This window comes from Dendropsophus ebraccatus, chromosome 8, assembly GCF_027789765.1.
Source record: "Dendropsophus ebraccatus isolate aDenEbr1 chromosome 8, aDenEbr1.pat, whole genome shotgun sequence".
NCBI classification, from domain to species: domain Eukaryota; kingdom Metazoa; phylum Chordata; class Amphibia; order Anura; family Hylidae; genus Dendropsophus; species Dendropsophus ebraccatus.
Genome location: NC_091461.1, coordinates 81,777,028 through 81,797,226, shown reverse-complemented (window position 1 = coordinate 81,797,226; position 20,199 = coordinate 81,777,028). Strand labels below are relative to the sequence as shown.

General features: G+C 42.5%; 1 protein-coding gene across 1 annotated transcript in view; it reads left to right on the top strand.

Moving 5' to 3' along the window:
- The window catches only part of PRPF19 (pre-mRNA processing factor 19), a 54,094-nt gene extending 34,167 nt beyond the window's left edge, over nucleotides 1–19,927 (top strand). Inside the window, exons 5-16 of the mRNA XM_069980762.1 lie at nucleotides 4,926–4,996; nucleotides 5,098–5,160; nucleotides 5,251–5,292; nucleotides 6,103–6,177; nucleotides 6,693–6,768; nucleotides 8,277–8,386; nucleotides 9,700–9,855; nucleotides 9,942–10,011; nucleotides 10,660–10,745; nucleotides 11,673–11,843; nucleotides 15,595–15,700; nucleotides 19,327–19,927. Of these exons, the coding sequence (XP_069836863.1) occupies nucleotides 4,926–4,996; nucleotides 5,098–5,160; nucleotides 5,251–5,292; nucleotides 6,103–6,177; nucleotides 6,693–6,768; nucleotides 8,277–8,386; nucleotides 9,700–9,855; nucleotides 9,942–10,011; nucleotides 10,660–10,745; nucleotides 11,673–11,843; nucleotides 15,595–15,700; nucleotides 19,327–19,424 (1,124 nt within the window). The 3' untranslated portion in view covers nucleotides 19,425–19,927. The remainder of the gene's footprint in view (nucleotides 1–4,925; nucleotides 4,997–5,097; nucleotides 5,161–5,250; nucleotides 5,293–6,102; nucleotides 6,178–6,692; nucleotides 6,769–8,276; nucleotides 8,387–9,699; nucleotides 9,856–9,941; nucleotides 10,012–10,659; nucleotides 10,746–11,672; nucleotides 11,844–15,594; nucleotides 15,701–19,326) is intronic.
- Nucleotides 19,928–20,199: the final 272 nt, after the last annotated feature.

Sequence of the window (20,199 nt, the reverse complement as noted above, 5' to 3'; positions counted from 1 at the left end):
AACTCACCTAGCACCTCGTTCCCCGCTGCGGCTGTCTTCTTCTCTTCCCGTCGGTCCGGCCCCCGGCTGATACGCGCTCTGTAGGGATGTCCCGGGGATTCCCCAGCAGAGCGCGCATCAGTGACCTCAGCGTACGCCGCCGGCCTGCACTTCCGGGAAGGACAGGCCGCAGCGTACACTGAGCTCTGTGGTGCGCGCTGTGCTGGGGAATCCCCGGGACATCCCCAGAGAGCGCGTATCAGCCGGGGCCGGACCGACACTGCCCCCAGACCCCCAGGCGTACCGACATCTAAGGACAGTTCGCCTATGGGGCGGGAGGCAGTGCGGTGGGGAGCGGGACGGACCGGATCCGGGGCGGTTAGAAGGTCTGACCAGGGGTCCGGACAGCTGGCCTCCGCGGTCCGGGTTCGGACCGCGGTCCGCCAGTTGAGGACCCCTGCTGTAGATGATCATTCAGAAATCTTAAGCAGTCATTGCCTCTTCTGAGAACAAAGTGGAATCCTGTAGGATCTGTACGCCAGGTGACTGAGCTTTTCCAAAGCTTTCTCCCCTCCAGAAGTACTGTCACCAGAATCCTGCTACATCCAAGGATGTAAACTGTGCCAGACTGACAGACTCGTGCAGAGTTCAAGGAATCAGCCACACAGGTGCACTGTATACACAACCAGCAATTCTAAGGCAGTATTCACACATAGCAGCTTCATAGAGTTACTGCGTCCTTCAGTAGCAGTATTGGAGCGGCATACAGAAGCGCCATAGGGTCACTGCATCACCCTCTATGACGTGACTCCATTAGAATCAATGGAACCCTATCATAAAGGGGCTAGGGTTTCCTCCCGATAAGGGTGTGTTGGCCCGCCTTCAGTGCTTCAGCCTGGGCCTGGTGGTACAGTCACTTTCAATAGCAGCACACAGAAGCTCCATAGAATCACTGCATCATCTGATGGCAGTATTAGTGAAAAGTAATCAGATAGCAGGTGTACACAGTACACAGCAGTAAGCATGTGCTCACACATATAGCTCCATATGTTCATTGCATCATGTGATAGCCGTATCAGGGAAAGTAATCAGACAGCAGGTGCATCCAGTACCCCACTAGCAGTTGTAAAGCAGTGTTCACACACACAGTAGTCTTATACGTTCACTGCATCATGTGATGCCAGTATTAGTGGAAGTAATGAGACAGCAGGTGTTAAACAGTACACAACTTTAGACTCCAAAGATGCGTTCACACACACAGAAACTTCATAGGACACTGCATCATCTGATAGCAGTATAGTGAAAGAAATCAGACAGCAGGTGTACACAGTACACTACAATTCTAAGGCTGTGTTCACACTGTAGCTTCATAGCTTCACTGCATTCTTAAATAGCAGCACACAGAATCTCCACATGATCCCTGTATCAGGTAATTAGACAGCAGGTGTACATAGTACTCAACTAACAACTCTAAGGCTATGTTCACACTAGGGATGCACAATGCACTGAAAAATCGATACTATCGATTTTCAGGGCAAAAAAAACGGTTCGGTACCAGGATTTCCTGGTATCGATACTTTGTTAAACTACAAAATAGCGTAGTTTAACAGAGTATAGTGCAGAGAACATGACAGGCGGCTACCTGAGCGCCTGTCATGTTCTCTATGTGCCACCCCTGCAAACACAGACCTGGGACCCCGATCTTCCGCGCACCATGCTGCTGCCGCCGGTCGTTCCTGCCTCTTACATCGCCGCGGGGGACACGTGTGTGCCACAGCGGGGTTGGCAGCTGCGATAGTGCTGAGGTCTTATGGAATAAGATGAGCGGCATGAGCTTCCCCCCTCCACAGGCACCGGGCATGAGACAGAGCTGGGCCCGGTGAGTATCTGACAAGAGCCGAGGGGGACGCGGGGTCCCGGGTCAGTATAGCATTACAGAGCAGCGTCGGCGGCAGGAGAGGGAAGAGAGAGGCTGAGAGCTGCACCGTCCGGGGGAGAAGGCTGGAGGTGGGGGAGGCGAGGAGGAGATCTGACAGGAGGTGGATGGCTGTGAGGTGGGAGCCGTCAGGACACTCCTGGGCCAGCATCAGCAATGTGGGGGGTGAGCAAAAGGTTGGCCTGGCTGCAACTGGGAAGGGGGAGGGGGGCTGTAGCCTGCACATTACTCTGCCGCCCGAATCCAGCTGGAATAATGCAACTACAACCCTAATCATCCCTGATAGCTGAAGTGTATTACATGACTACAGTTCCCATCATCCCTGATAGCTGAAGTGTGTTACATGACTACAGTTCCCATCATCCCTGATAGCTGAAGTGTGTTACATGACTACAGCCCCCATGATCCCTGATAGCTGAAGTGTGTTACATGACTACAGCCCCCATCATCCCTGATAGCTGAAGTGTGTTACATGACTACAGTTCCCATCATCCCTGATAGCTGAAGTGTGTTACATGACTACAACCCCCATCATCCCTGATAGCTGAAGTGTGTTACATGCGTACAACCCCCATCATCCCTGATAGCTGAAGTGTGTGTTACATGATTACAGTTCCCATCATCCCTGATAGCTGAAGTGTGTTACATGCCTACAACCCCCATCATCCCTGATAGCTGAAGTGTGTTACATGCCTACAACCCCCATCATCCCTGATAGCTGAAGTGTGTGTTACATGCCTACAACCCCCATCATCCCTGATAGCTGAAGTGTGTGTTACATGCCTACAACCCCCATCATCCCTGATAGCTGAAGTGTATTACATGACTACAACCCCCATCATCCCTGATAGCTGAAGTGTGTGTTACATGACTACAGTTCCCATCATCCCTCTGATAGCTGAAGTGTTATTGTGCATATTATAAGATTATCACCTTCCTGATGACGCACGGTAAATGGTGCAAGCGGAGAAACCACCAAATTCAGTACCACATAAAAACGTGCTACTAAATAAAACTACAGATTGCCCCACAGCCATGCAGGCTAAAAGATAAAAAAGTGTTAGGAGTGAGAATAGGGCAATTTTTTAAAGAACATTTATTTTAAATAAGGCAAACTTTAGTTTAAAATAATATGGTCCGTACGGGCGCATCTCTATTCTTGTGGGGTTTTTTTAAATAAAATTTATTAAGTATCGAATTGGTATCGAGCATTGAAAAAAAAAAGTTGGTATTGGTATCGAACTCAAAATTCTGGTATTGTGACAACACTAGTTCACACACACAGTAGCTTTACAAGTTCACTATCATTTGATAGCAGAACTGAAAAAAATAATCAGACAGCAGGTGTACACAGGACACAACTAACAACTCTAAGGCCGTGTTCACACAAAGTAGCTTCACTGCATTCTTAAATGACATTACTGGAGCAGACTGAAGCTCCATAGGGTCACCGCAGTATTAGTGAAAGTTATTAGACAGGAGGTGTATACTACACAACAACAACAACCCTAAGGCTGTGTTCACACACAGTTTCATAGTTTCATTGTATCATCTGATAGCAGTACTTGAAAAGTAATCAGACAGCAGGTATACATAGTACACAACTACAATTCTAAGGCTGTGTTCACACACACAGTTTTATAACTTCACTGCATCATCTGATAGCAGTACTGGAGAAAATAATCAGGCAGCAGGCCTTCACAATGCACAACTAACAGCTCTAGGGTTGTGTTCACACACACACAGTTTCATAGCTTATCACTGTATCACCTGATAGCAGTGCTAGAGCAAATAATGACACAGCAGGTGTATTAAATACAAAACTAGCAGCTCTAAAGCTGTGTTCCTACACACACTGTAGTTACACAGGTCACTCATTACATGAAACAGTGTAACAGGACTTGCACAACATTTGTAAAAAAAGTGAATGATACTTGAATGAAACATTTGAGGTGTAAAAGCCTCATGATATATTATATCCAATAAGACTAGATAAACCTCCTGACACACAAAGAATAAGCAGCAGAACTTATCTTGCTGAAGTATCAAGAAGCATCAGCAGCCGCCCAGGTGAGGACACAGATCTGGCCAGCACCATGATACTTACTGCAGCAGCTTCATAGCCTACCTCACACAGCAGCTTCATACAGCAGAGAAGCTGAGCCATAGCTCTACTAAAAAAGTAAAAAAATCTCCTCTCTGATACAGCAGAGCAGTAAAAAACATCATTTATAACCCCCCCCCCCCCGTCCAAAATCTGTCAAGATAAATCTTTCTGTGTAAACGCACCCTCAGTCTTTAATTGCTTGATACCATCTGTCCTATCATTGCAGGAAGATAGAATCTTCCCTATTCATGCTGCTGCTTAGGACGTAAGGGAGGGTACCTTTCATATATATAGCTGTGCCGCCATAACATATAAAAATGTTTTTATTCTTTACTACTGGCTTTTCCAAGGTCCTGAAATGCAGCAAGCTGTAATACCTCCTCACTATTCCTGACCCTGCTGGAGACTTTGCTTCCAGGTTTCAGTCAAGCAGGAAGGGGAGAGAGGACTCTCCATATCTGTCTGTCCAGGATGTAGAAAAATTTTTTCTTGAGCTCATGAAGTGCACCAGACTGTCAGGGTACATGCACACTACTGATTTTCCACTGAGACTTCAAGCAGATTCCGTTGGACTGCCTCCACTTGAAGTTCCGTCCATTTAATAGACCCAGTGACATTTGCCTTCACCTTGAGCCTTCCACCAAAAGAATTGGGCATGTCAATTCTTTGGGCTGACGGACCAAAGAAATGTTTTTTTTCCCTCTTTTGTTTTTCTGGTCAGGAAACACTGATGATTTCCCAAAGCTTCCTGATCAGACCATAAAAACAGCCATGAAAGTGTGAAGGGGGTCTTAGATTTTAGGGTGACTGGGGATTTAACACTAGACATTGACTCCAATTTCACTGTGGTAATATGTTCAATATACAGCTTTATAATTTTCGTTGGTGTTTATTCATTTACAGCTCTGGCGACACTCAAGCCACAAGCCGGTATTTCTGTGCAAGCCAACCCTACCCCACAAGCTGGGGCAGCGGTAAGTATATTTTGCCTTCTATTGTTCATTTGTAAGTTTGTGTGCAGCTTTTTCTTTGACCCACCCTTTTTCTGAGTAATTTTTTAAAAAATTTTGGCTAGGGATCAGTGGAAGCTATGGACTTGGGAGAACTGGTGGGGATGTCAGCCGAAATCATACAGAAGGTAAGTGTGTCTAAAAACAGTCTAAAAGTTACACTCTAATACAGCTGTACTTGCTATTTTTGTTTATGATCTTTATTTCTTTTTATTCAGCTTCAAGACAAAGCAACTGTGCTCACCACAGAGCGTAAGAAGGTAAGGAAAGCTTTTAAATAGAGGATTGAATTGTCCTTAACTTATCTTTAAAGCATTCTTGTCGTTTAAAAAAAATTTTTTGACAAGCTTTCAGGTAAGGCTGGGTTCACACTACGTTTTTGCAATCCGTTTTTTTGCAAAAAAAAACGATAGAAACGGATGCAAGTGTGTGCATCCTTTTTGATCCGTTTTTCCATTGACCTTCATAATAAAAAAAAAAACAGATCAAAACGGTTTTTTTTCCCCGTTTTTTTTAGCGGACACAAAAATGAGGTCGACCACGTTTTTGTGTCCGCTAAAAAAACAGATTCGTTTTGATGGTATTGATCGCTCTTCACTTCTTACTCCTCAGTCTATCATTTGACTCTTTCACTTCATAGGCTATAATGAAGTAAAGGAGTTGGATTTAATTGACAGCCACACAGAGATGCACACTCTTTCCTTGGCTGTTGCGATTTATAACTTTTTATAAAAAAAAAATTTCTTTATAGTTATTCCATGGCATAAGGAAGGTTACCTAGTTACTTGGTAATGTTTTACCTAGCTGTTTGAGTAAAGGCTGTGATAAAAGCTTCTAAGAACTTTAAATGTTTTTAGGTGAAAGACTGTCTCATCCCACCAGGGTAGTTGAGTCAATTTGACAAACCCCGACCCCCATAGCTTAAGTACTATTTTTTAATGTGCGTGGCCACATTATTTATTTTGTCGTGTGAGATTACTATATGACAAATTTATCACATGCTTACCAGTTGAATACCGTACAATACATTATTTTTGTTAATCATTGTTTTCTCATTTGTTATTTTGCAGCGAGGAAAGACCGTCCCAGAGGATCTTGTCAAGCCTGAAGAACTCGGCAAATATCATCAAGTATCCTCACATGTGGTGGGTGTCTGCAGACTTGCCACTTTGCATCTTGTTTCCTCAGATGCTGCTTTTTAGTAGCATATGTGGGGAAAAGTATATAACAAGTGTACTGTAAAGCTAGTAGTTAATTTATTGACACAAAAATAAATTAAGGGATTGTCAAGTAGGGCTGGGCGATATAGTATAGAAAATATTTTTTTTTTTTTGCACAATAAACAAACAGTAATCAAAAAATTGCATGTATGCAAGCAAGATACTGCTATAAATAGAGATCATGACACCTCACACAGCCCCATACACCAAAAACTAAAAGCATTATAAGGATAGTAATAGAGCAATTTTAAACACATTTAGTTTTTCTAAAAAAGATTTAATTTTTTTAAAAGCAATAAAATTAAAGTTATAACCCCCTTCAAAATCAGCTCTGTTCTAAGCTGGGTACCAACAGAAAAAGGAACAATACCTTTGTGTATACTAGACATTTTGAATATTTATTTTTATTACTGTGTCAGAATTCTGATTTATGTTTGCAGGGATTACACAGTGCAAGTGTTCCTGGTATCTTGGCTTTAGACTTGTGTCCAACAGACACCAACAAAACCCTTACAGGTGAGAAATCCATTTTAAGTTCTGCACTAATCTTAAACAAAAACCTTAGGGAATCTCTTACTCATTCTATACCCAGAGGTTAACATGCTGGTTTTTAAAGGGAACCTGTCACCCTCCGTGCCGGGGTGACAGGCTCCCGACCCCCCGCTGGAGCACCCTATACTCACCTGATCCCGCCTGGTCCCGCTTCTTGAGCCGGTGGGGTAACTGAGATATCAGCGCCCGAAGCCCGGCGCGCGCGCTCCTCAGATGAGTCCAACGCTCATAGAGAATGACGGAGCGTCAGACTCACCTGTCATTCTCTATGAGAGTTGGACTCATCTGAGGAGTGCGCGCGCCGGGCTTCGGGCGCTGATATCGCAGTCACCCGGCCAGCTCAAGAAGCGGGATCAGGTGAGTATAGGGTGCTCCAGCGGGGGGTCGGGAGCCTGTCACCCTGGCACTGGGGGTGACAGGTCCTCTTTAAATGTTTCATATCTAAATCATAACAAACTTTGTATAAGGCAGCACTCCAGTAAAATTTAATCTTACAATGTTCCAAATTTGCTTTTTACCAGAGGGCTTTCTTCTACATAGTGTAGGGATAGACCTGTGGATTAACCTGTTCAGGACCGAGGATGTAACTCGTACATCCTTTAATGAAAATCCGCTGTATATAAACCCATAGAAAATGACAGGACACTGGATCACAGCGGATTTCGCTGTGGAACTTGCAGCATGAAATCCGCTGTGGATCCTGTTATGTGTGAAACTGGCCTTAGAGTGGCCTTATCTAATGCAGCTAGCCAGCTGGCAAACTAAGTGTGGCGCATGCAGGCATGGTTTAAAACGCAAGTATTTGACTGCTTGTGCAGACGCAACCTAAGTTTGTGTTCACAGGTACTAAATATGCTGTGCATTTTATGCTGCAGTTTTTCTTCTGGTAAGGCCCCCTTTACCGGGTGCTTTGCCGGGGATACACAAGTTGCAACCCCCCCCCCCCCCTCAGTCTCCAGCTCTGGTTGGTCAGGTGGGCGCTCTTCATTGCATGGGGAGTTGCTGTGTAGCCGCCTGTCTCATCGGCTTGGGCCTTCCTTTAAGTTGTGGGTTTGCACACCGCACAGCTAAAAGGGATCATCGCGGCAACAAATTAGGAAATCAAGGCGCTTTCTCAATGCGCATCAGGAAAACGTCCAGAGTTTCGCCGATCTCATAGACTTGTATGAGGGTGTTCTGGATGAACAAAGGCCAGGATGTATAAAGTCCTAACCTTTTTTTCTAGAACAGATACCCTTCAGGAAAAGTGCTGAAGGTTGTTCCCCATGGGTCCGGAAATCCATCTGGATTTTCTGGACGTATGAAGGTGAAGTCAATGGTGAAATCTGCGTTGTGCATATACTACGTGTGAATATACCATAATAGTGGAGATAAAAGGTTTTTGTTTTGTTTGTTTTTTTAGCTCTGTTTGTATGTTCAATTTGTGTATTGTGAATTTAGGTACTAAATTTAGAGGTGTTTTGTTCCCACAGGTGGGGCTGATAAGAGTGTTGTGGTATTTGATGCCATGTCTCAGCAGATCCTTGCAACTCTGAAAGGGCACACCAAGAAGGTCACTAATGTTGTGTTTCATCCTTCCCAGGTACTGTGCCTTAGAATCTAGATGTAATGTTTTAACTTTTCAGAGGCTTCTTAATCCAATCAGCCATAACGATAAAACCACCTGCCCAATATCTTGTCCCTTAACCACTTTCAGACCAAGTGTCTCTCTCTCAATAAAATTCACATGATTATACCCACACAGTGACTACAATATGTCACGAAAAAAAAAGACTTAGAATTGGTAAGATAAGTTAAAGCACATGGCGCTATAAACACATAAAGTGACACAGTTCAGATTTCAGAAATGGAGCACACAAGCCATGGTACGGAACTTCCGGACGCGCCATAGGCTGCATTGTTAGTTTCTCACAATGCAGTCTATGGCACTTCCAGGAGTTCCATACCATGGCTTGTATGAGAAGAGGACTGCCCACATTCAGGGTTCTTTTTAGTCGATCCTGCTGCGCCACCAAGTGAGAGATAGTGTTAAAGATCAAAAGCGACTCTGTACTGGCAATCTGACCCCCCCAAAACCACTTGTCCCTTCGGATAGCTGCTTTTAATCCAAGATCTGTCCTGGCGTCCGTTTGGCAGGTGATGCAGCTATTGTCCTAAAAAAAAAACAACTTTTAAACTTGCAGCGCCGTGACCGACGGGAGTATCTTTGCACAACCCCTTCATCCCTCCTCCCCACCCTCTTCATCATTAGGAATGCCACTGGAACATGTTCTTCATGCTGAACATTGCACAGGTACCTTAACGATCCAGCCAATATGTCGGGCTGACACAGGTGGGGAATAGAAGACAATCTGCCTGGAGCATTCCTAATGATGAGGAGGGATGGAGAGGCTGTGCCAGCCTAATGCATAGACATTCTAAGCCCCGGCCGTTGCAAGTTTTAAAAAGTTGTTTTTTAGGATAATAACTGTATCACCTGCCGAACGGACCCCAGGACAGATCTTGTATTAAAAGCGGCTATCCAAAGGTACAAGCGGTTTGGGGGGGGTCAGATTGTGGGTAAAGAGTAGCTTTAAACTTGAGTCTCGCTGTTTCTGGAAATGAGCAGCTATATTTTTCTAATCCTTGAATAACATCTTTAACATGCATAATTTATCGTATTTTCTTTATTTAATACTGAGGAATTCCCCTGTAACTGAGGCTTATACTATATCAAATCCTTCCTCCTGCCTTTAGCAAATCAATGTTACCATTTTTTTGCTGCCCTCCATTCCACCCTGACGGATGCCATTGTCACGAGTTACATAGTTATTCGCTCCACATGTTTTTTTTTTATTTAATGTTTTACAAGTTTTCTATTTGTTTTAAATACATAATATTTATTATATTTTTTAGGAGCTGGTGTTCTCTGCCTCACCTGACTCTACAATACGTGTCTGGTCTGTGCCAGAAGCCTCCTGTGTTCAAGTTTTAAGAGCACATGAAGGAGCCGTAACAGGTCTAAGTCTCCATGCAACTGGAGACTACCTTTTGAGCTGCTCAGATGACCAGGTAAGTACATCTTAGAAACTTTAAAATGTTTATTTTGTTACTGTTTTATATCTCTGAGCATTTTGTCCATCTTCTTTTATTTCAAGTACTGGGCATTCAGTGACATTCATGCAGGACGTGTTCTCACTAAAGTGACAGATGAAACTTCAGGCTGTGGTAAGATGATTGTTTGCACACAGTTATTTTACACAATAATTCTGTAAACTTTAGAGTCACTGTCGATATATATATATTTTTTTTGCAGAAATTAATAGTCCAGGCAATTTTAAGAAACTTTGTACTTAGGTTTATTAGGCAAATATGCCATTATCTGCATTTAAAAAGCCTTTTCCCAGGTCCCCCTCCTCTCCTTTCTGTCATTCACTGCTCAGAATCAGGAAATCTCGACTCTTTTTCATCAGTCGGATCCTGTCTGAGCTATGGAGAGGGGAGGGGGGAGGAGGAAGGAATGAGATTAGTCGGCAGCAGAGACTAGAGAACAAAGTGATTACACAGCTTCAGAGTGCTATTCAGAGGTCACAGAGGTCAGTGGTGACTTCAGAGAAGAGAGCCTGGTGATGTAGCTCTAAATTAACTTTGTTTTCCTGTTTTGGTGCCTCATCTCCCTCTCTCCATAGGAAAACCATGAAGACAGGGGGAGAGCTTGAAACTGCTTTTTCATTACAAAAAGTAATTTTTCGGCTAATAAACCCATTTACTTAAAAGTTTCTTAAAATCGCCTGTACTATTGATTTCTGCAAAAAAAAATAAAAATAAATTAACGACAGTGACACTTTAACTAAGCTCATATATTTCCCTCTGCAGCTCTTACTTGTGCTCAGTTTCATCCCGATGGGCTCATTTTTGGTACAGGAACCATGGATTCTCAAATTAAGATCTGGGATTTAAAGGTAAAGAGTGTGTGACTTTAGAGTGAGCGAGAACTGTAGTCTCCTTACAGCTTGTGTGGTTTTGTGTAAGCACAGAAGGTCGAACAGAAATAACAAGAAATATTCCTGTGCATTTGAATAGTACAATCACTGTGAATGTGTCTCTGAGACTTCACCAGTGAATGCAGCTTATTACTTGCTGCTGTGCAGTTCCCACTGACACTTCAGCATTTGTGCACATCAGATACACCTTACGTTGACACTTTGTGCACAGGTTCATAAAGTTTCTAAATGCAAAACAGATTTTCTAACACCTGATCAAAAAGTCGCATGTGCGCAATCAAGGTACCAATAGAAAGAACACATCATGGCGCAAAAAATGACACATCAATCAGCCCCATAGACCAAAGGATAAAAGCGCTCTAAGCATGGTAATAGAGCAATTTTAGGGAACATATATTTGTTAACAATGGTTTGAATTTTTTAAAAGCCATCACATAAAAGAAAGGTTATACATGTTACATATCATTGTAATCGTAACGACTTGAGGAACATATATAACAAGTCAGTTTTAACCCAGGTTGAACAGCGTAAACACGAAACTCCCTGAAATGAAGACAAATTCCTTTTTTTTTCAATTTGACAGCGCAAATGATTTTTTTCCGGTTTTGCAGCATATTTTATGGTAAAATAATGTCTGTTATTGCGAAGTACAATTGGTGTCGCAGAAAATAAGGGCTCATATGGGTCTCTAGGTGAAAAGTGCAAGTGCTATGGCCTTTTAAACATAAAGTGGAAGAAACAAAAGCGCAAGAACGAAAATTGGCTTTGACCTAAAGGGGTTAAACTCCACTATAACCACCACTAGATGGATTACAATGATTATATCCACAAATGTTTGTCAGATTGTCTGAAGAAACTGTAACATTTGTTCATGTTCTTTACCAGGAACGGTCAAATGTGGCTAACTTTCCTGGACATTCAGGCCCTGTATCGTGCGTGGCATTTTCAGAAAATGGTTATTACTTGGCAACTGCTGCTGACGATTCCAGTGTCAAACTTTGGGATTTGCGTAAACTGAAAAACTTCAAGACGCTGCAGCTAGAAGAGGGTTACCAGGTATTACATCTTACAAGAAGTCTTGTACACTCAACAGATAAATATTTATTCCATAAGTAAAACTAATGCATCTGTTTTAGGGGTATTCTCATCTCAACCTATTCCTGATATGCCTGCTGTTTTCCTTAAATTGTTGACAGCTCATTGTCTAGATTACCAACCACCTCTCTGCTCTAATAGCAGTGTTTTGGCTGGTAAATATATATAAGGAGGCAAGTTTAAATAAATGTATTGGCAAAAATACATTTAAGACCCCTAAAAGTTTAAGGAGGTATTTCTGGAAAAATTAACTTTTCCCCTATCCACAGTATAGGGAAAAGTAGGCAATCGCGGGGGGGGGGGGGGGGGGGTCTGACCTCTACCCCTCTGCTGATCCCCGTATCGGGCCCGGCTGGCTCCATAGGACTGAAAGAGCCTCAGGTCACGTGCCGCACCCGCGGTTCTATTCATTCCTACAGAGCCAACAGGAAGAGCAAAGTACAATGGGCCAAATGTGGAGATTGATTTGGGGGGGGGGGGGGTACAGAGATCTACTTTTCAGAAAAGTTCATTCTTCCTGGATAACCCCTTTAATCAGTTGATATGGGACTTAGTTAAAGGGATCTTTTTGCCTCAGTCAAGCTGTGCTGCAATACCAGTCATGACCGGTGAACAGGTGTAACAGTATTTACTGCTACGTTGTTCTAATCCTACTTCTAATCCCACATTATCTACTTAAAGTGTATCTGTTTAATTTATTTATTTATTTATTTTTTTGCAAAAATCAATAGTACAGCCAATTTTAACCCCTTAGTGACCGCTGTATCAGCTTTTTACAGCGGTCACTACTGGGCTTTTTACGTCGGGGACAGAATAAATGGTACCGGCGCAGAAGATCAGCTGTCAGCATGACAGCTGATCTCCTGCTGCAACTACCCGGAGCGGTAATTTACAGCTCCGGGTAGTTTTAACCCGTTATATGCTGATGTCAAGTCATGACAGCAGCATGTAATGGGTTTCCGGTGAGGTGCAGTTATATACTCACCTGATCGCGGTGAGGTCCAGGCCTCCGATCGTTGTCATGGCAATCCTAGGGGCCTTCTGAAGGCCCCCAGGATTGCGAGTGTAAAGCCTCTCGTATGGCTGTGTAGATTTTTCATTGCTGACATAGGCAATACAGTGCATTACAGTAGTAGTGCAGTGTATTGTAACATTGATCAAGAGATCTATGCTTAGTATACACTAGTGTACAGTAATGTACACTAGTGTAAAAGTGGGGTGGGGGAAAGTTTGCACCAAAACACACACACAAAAATCCCCACCAGACCCCCAATAATAAAAATACATTAAATTCCCTATATAGAATAAAACATTACATAAAACCACGTAAAAAACATAAAACCTATATGTTTGGTATCTGTGCCTAACGACCCAATCTATAAAACTATATCAATAATTATATCGCATGACATGCGCTGTAAAAGAAAAATAGAAAAAACAGCACCAGAATTGCTGTATTTTATCAATCCACTTCAGAAAATACGTCATAAAAGAGATCAAAACAAACATATATGTGTGTATATATATATATTTTATATATAAACAAGCAGCACTCCGTTCTCTTAAAGTTCAAAAAGCGTGAATTTATTCCATATACAAGTGTGACGTTTCAAATGCCTCTCGCGGTCTTTTTCAAGCATGCTTGAAAAAGACCGCGAGAGGAGGTTAAAACGTTGCACTTGTATATGGAATAAATTCACGCTTTTTGAATTTTAAGAGAATGGAGTGCTGCTGGTTTATCCTTGTATATACTACTGTGGACCTAGTCTACGGTCCGACCCGCTGGCACCATCTACTACCTGAAGTAGCCAGCTCTGTTGCGCTAAAGATAAGAACGCTATAGATCTTGCAATGTGGCGACAGTTTTTATCCTTTTTATCAGAAAGATAGTTTCTATTGCACCAAAGTGGTAATAATTAAAAAAAAACTTTGCAAATTTGGTATCAACATAACCTCAGTGACCCAGAGAATACAATAATTGTTATTTTTACCGCATGCTGAATAGCATATGTTTGATTTTTAAAAAAACAGGAAAAATGAATGATCATTTTTCCAGTTTTTCATGATATTTTGATGTTTTCAACAAAAAAAATCACACAAGATAGTGACCAATTTTGCCCCTTATATAAAGTGCAATATGTCACAAAAAACAATCTGAGTCGCTAGCATACATTAATGCATTACTGCGCTAAAACAGGCACCTAAACAGGACAACAAAGAGTTAATTTACAGCTACATCACTGGGCTATCTTCTCATAAGTCAGCACTGACCTCTCTGGCCTCTGAATAGAGGCTTTCACAAAGCTCCCGCTGTGCAATCGTAATCCTTTGTTCTCTACTGCTGACTAATCTCCCGCCTCCACTCTCCATAGAACAGACAGGGGCATGTCTTCTGCAACAAGACATGATTTCCTGATAATGAGCAGTGAATGGAAGAGAGGAGGGAGGGGAGGGGGACCTAGGAAAAGTCGTCTTGAATGCAGATAATGGCATATTTGCCTAATAAACCCAATTACAAAGTATGACTATACGGGGGGATAGGGGTGTATGACTATACAGGGGGGGATAGGGGTGTATGACTATACAGGGGGCACATAGGGATAGGGGTGTATGACTATACAGGGGGCACATAGGGATAGGGGTGTATGACTATACAGGGGGTGGCGCAGATAGGGGTGTATGACTATACAGGGGGGCGGCAGGGGTGTATAACTATACAGGGGAGGGTGGACAGTGGTGTATGACTATACAGGGAGGGATAGGGGTGTATGACTATACTGGGGGATAGGGGTGTATGACTAAACAGGGAGGGATAGGGGTGTATGACTATACGGGGGGATAGGGGTGTATGACTATACAGGGGGGGGATAGAGGTGTATGACTATTACTGTACAGTATAGCAAACAGCATGTGGAGTATAATGTATAGTAAGTGCATAAAGCTGAAAAAACAGCGGCAGTTTGTAGATACAGAATGGAACTGCAGATGCCCACAATGCAGTAGTGTAGTACAACAGGTTAGAATAAAGAAGCAGGGCTGCTGTCAAAGGTCTGTGTGGTCACATGACAGTAATGGGGAAGGGGTGCGTGTTCAGCATGGACCAATCAGGAAGTGAGAATCACAGAGCTGTGCAGGAGGACATTGACAGAAACCTCTCTATACAGTGTGAGTGGCTTAGTGTAAGTGCAGGCACATTATAGCCGCAATGTGTATAGCTGAGTGTGAGTGCAGGCACGTTATAGCAGCAGTGTGTATAGCTGGGTGTGAGTGCAGGCACATTATAGCAGGAATGGAGAGGATGGGAAACACAAGGGCTTACAGACTGCAGGGAGCATGTAGGAATGAGCAGAACATATGTGGGCACATAAATGCAGCATACTCTGTCCGGGGAGGGAGGGGTTACAGAAATTACCTCCACAGTCATGTCCCCTGATAAAAGCCCCAGCCTGAAGTGGATCTGCTTTGATTTGGAAGGTGAGGGGGAGTTCCTGGGTCAGAGTACAGTGCTGTAGACCCCGCTACGCAGACTATACCTCCTACCCAGGACAGGGCTCTCTTAAACCAAATCACAATTTTGAAAAACGGTGAGCTTTTCTTGCAAAGCGTTCTTAATCCAAGTTACTCTGAAAACGAGGTACCACTGTGCAGCTTGAGTGGAATGTGGTAGCCCTCTTAAAATTAACTGTGGTTTTTCCATCATCTTCCCAAACAGGTGCGATCATTGGTATTTGATCAGAGTGGTACTTATCTTGCAGTTGGAGGGACAGATATCCAAGTTTATATCTGCAAGCAGTGGGCTGAAGTTTTGCACTTCACAGGTTTGTTTTATGGCTTTAAGGCATATGATGCTAACAGAATGTGTAAATTATGTTGTCTTCAGGACATTTTTAGTAATAAAATTGTGACACTCTAAGGTTATTCATATTTAACACTATGGGATAAATTTATTAAGGGCTTTGCGCCTATTTTAGGTGAATAATTACATTTTTTTACCGTTTTTGGTCTAAGTTCTATGTATGAGCCAGTATTCGACGGGTGAATATTTTTTTTAGATGAGACCATTTTTTTTTAAATCCGCTTGTTTAGCATTTTCACCCCAAAATTTGCATATTCCAGTATTTGCGCCCAATTTATCATTTCCGCCTATTTTAAAGTCACAAAAACTGGTGCATGCTTACGTCTGGTCATTACCAGGTGAATTTGTTTGCGACCTTTTTACTTAGACACATTTCTTATGACAGTGCAACTTTTCCGTAAATCATACACAATATATTGTAACAAAGTAAACACCAACCCAATTAGAATATATACACTCATTAGACTTCTTAGTAGATGTCTACCAGTTTTGGACTTACCTAATGATGGGTCAAATCATCCTAAAGTAGTGGATCAGTCGGGGGGTGTTTTGGGGTGTTAGTTTTATTTGAATACCATTTTGTGATATGAGAGATGGCTAAATTCCTGAAGGGCTCAACTCATAATCTCCTATTACACGCGTTGGCAGCAAACAGGTGAGTGCAGAGGGAGCTGGGGGGGGGGGCTGGCCGTGTGATTGCTAGCCCATAGCAGATAGCAGCAGTCTGCTGCCGTCGTTCCTATTCTGCAGATCGATGGAAGCATATCACTGCTATTTCAACATGTTGAAAGACGAACTACTGCAACAATTAGCCGACATCGTTCATGTCGGCTGATTGTTGTCTTCTATTACACAAGTCTATTATCGTCCGTAACGGCCGCTTATCATTTCATGTAATAGGGCCTTTACTAAAGACTTTTTTTTTTAAACTAAATTATATTGCAGTGAAGAGCTCTCAGGTGCCAAAGAGTGATAATTTCTTTTGTAAAAGTTAATAAGAGTTGAGACCATTAGGCATTTAGCCTTTCAGAGCATATCTCATATCAGGAAATAGTTTTATTTGAATAGAATCATCCCAAGACACACAACTTTCTAAAGTAGTGTAATCGCTTATAGTACTAGCTTTAGCATGGTTTTGCATGCTTTATGCTGATAGGAAATAGAAACTAGAAGTTATACAAAATGTATATTGTCTGCAGCTCTCAAGCTCCCTCCCACTCTGTAGGCAAGGCCTCATCTTCACAGGAGGCTTGGCTGGATCTAGTCTGAGGCCAATGCTCCACCCCTCAGTGAGGTCTTTATCTCAGACCAGCCCCTACTTTACCATCTCTCCCTTTCATATGCACTACATATACATCTTCATTGGGGTATTTATGGAGATTTAGGTGTGAATACACCATGCTGCCTTGTGCTGAATGGAGCAGCTTGTTCTGTAACCTCACTGGTGTGCGGGGGGAGTGGCAGCATGGTGGGCTGTGATGAAAAGCTGGGGGAAAGCAATGCATTCTGGAAATTGCAGCACTGAGCAGCACCTCAACCAGGAAGTACAACCACAAAATACATAAGGCTATGTTCACACAGCGTCAAAAATAGAGAAAAGGCTGCTGATTTTGAGATATATATATATATATATATATATATATATATATATATATATATATATATATATCTCAAAGTCTGTTATTGCTGCAATTTAACTGACTGCAATGGCAATGCATTAAAGTCAGTGGGAAGACGGACGTCCAATGCGCACAATGTATTGAATAACGGACAATTTTACCGCGGACGTCAGAATAATGAACATGATCATTATTTTCAGATGTCTTTTGCAAACAGCGGAGGTTTTTAATTAGTTTTTCACACACAGTTTTTCTTTTGTCTCGGTTCTTTCTCCGTTTTTACTAATGCAAAACAGGAGTCCGTGGAGCCTCAGTTGTGAGTCTCAAAACACGGGATAGCCAGATATCTCTAGCCTGTTGCCACGGGGTGCCTCCATGATAGGGAGAGCACCACACCACCCTGATAAATAGCCCCTTAAGTCCCACTCGGTTGCGAGTATTGGAACATAAATAGGGAAACTCTTGATTGAGTACTTCATTGGAATTTTTTTCAAACTCTTGATTGAGTACTTCATTGGAATTTTTTTCACTGTTCTCCTTGAGTTCAGTGTTAACTGTGTTTTGTTGGTCGATTTGCTATTGCCCCAACTAGCCAGAATCCTACTCCACACTGACGAGGGGCAATAACCCTGAAACGGCTGTCTATGGATGGAAGCCTAACTTGGCAAGCCTTGTCATGATCGCAATACTCGCACCTTGAGTTAGACATTGACAAAAAGGGGCCACCCTGGTGTTTCCCTATTTATGTTCCAATACTCGCAACCGAGTGGGACTTAAGGGGCTATTTATCAGGGTGGTGTGCTCTCCCTATCATGGAGGCACCCCGTGGCAACAGGCTAGAGATATCTGGCTATCCCGTGTTTTGAGACTCACAACTGAGGCTCCACGGACTCCTGTTTTGCATATTTAAATTTTGGGGGGCATCAGTGGAGACTCTTGATTGAGTACTTCATTGGAATTTTTTTCACTGTTCTCCTTGAGTTCAGTGATAACTGTGTTTTGTTGTCCGTTTTTACGAAGTCCATTTAGTAACCCAGGCTAGAATAATGTACAAACACCAGTCATTGCACTAAAGGGAGGCCAGGCTGCTAAATGACGTCCGTTATTTCAGACTCAAAATGACGGACGTCATTTTAAACGGAGCTGAAAAAACGTTGTGTGAACCTAGCCTCACAAAGACCTCCAGAAAAAAATAGATTTTTGGTTTTAGAACTGGGACAGATAGGTAAGCAATGCTATTTGCTTCTGCAGCAGGTTTATTTAATTTTTCTTTTTTTACATGCTATAGGAGTACTCCTTTAAAGAAGCAGTTCCCAAAAAACTATTATTGCCCCTCCCCCCCTCCCCGGTAGCCGCTGGCATGTATACTCACCACAGCTGATTGGTGTCCCGCGGCACGGCTGCGTTTTGGTCCAACATCCGCCTCTGCTGTGAGTCCTCTTCTCTGTCCTGTCATTATACGTTGGAAGTCACTCGCTTCCATGCATTCTCTATAGAAGCGCGTGACTTCTGGCATTCAATTACAAGGCAGAGAAGAGGAGTCACTGCAGAAGCTGCAGTGAGCGCCCGCTGGATTTGAACCATGCCGCGGGACACCGATCAGCTGTGGTGAGTATACATGCTAGCGGGGGGGTGTATTGGGAGCAATATTTTTTTGTGAACTGCTTCTTTAATGCATTTTCTAACAGACGCTTATTCAAAACACAATGCATAAAGTGCCCTGTAATATAGAAATAGCCATTTAGAAAAAAGAAATGTAAGACTTTGTTGTTCTGATAGTCTTACCAATGTTCCTACATTCAAAATTTGTGATGCTTAAAATTAGAAATGTCTTCCCTAGGTTCACAAATGTCTTCCAGGTTGTAGAATTTCTTTCACAGTTAAAATGTATTCCTAGTAGTAAATCCTGCAACAAGGAGGAAATATAATCCCTTGTATAGTTATTTTCTGAGTTTTCTTTCTTCTACAGATCACAGCGCACTCACAACAGGCCTGGCATTTGGTCAGAATGCAAAGTTTCTGGCATCTACAGGGATGGATAGAAGTCTCCGTTTTTACAGCCTTTGATGTGGCAGTATGGACACCTGCTGATGCTATTGGAACCACACCATTGACATAGTTTGCGTAACATGCTTATGACTTGTAAAATGTTTGTAACATCTGTGTGGTTAATAGCTGAACTATTGGAGCGTATTCTCTTCTGCAGAAGCTGTTATTCTTGAATACTAAGATGCAACCAGAGAGCAGTGCTCTCATACAGCTTAATGTTGCTTCTACCAGCTATTCTAGCAGTTGTGTATCTTGACTCCTGGGATTTTGTTATATTTTATTCTTTTAACTTACCAGTGATTTCTTTTTCCCTCTCCTTCCTTGAAACTGACTTCTAATGAAATGAGCTGATCTAGCGGTAGTTGTTTTTGTCATTGTGCGTTCACAAAAGGCACAGTTTAAACATTTTTTTCCTTTTGCATTTGGTAATGCTTTATTAAATTAGTAATAAAAACAGTAAAAGTTACTGCAAATGGTTGTTGTATATGACCAAAAATAAAAATATTTTGTGAGTAAGTAAAGTGAATGATTAAGCCATCTTATGATCTCAGTCATACAGGGACCCTAGACTTGCACACAACAGAGCAGGTTCTGGCTACTATATCTAATGGACACCCGCCTTCTGCAGCAGAGAATTGGATATCACTCTGATGGCAGGAGTTTAACTTTCTCTCTTGTGGCTGTCATGTCAGATCATCCTGCCGTAGGTGTTCAATGTGCAAAAATATCCAAACTGGTCTATTTAAAACACTTATTCTTCATAAGGAAAATGCTAAAATTGTGGTCTATTTAG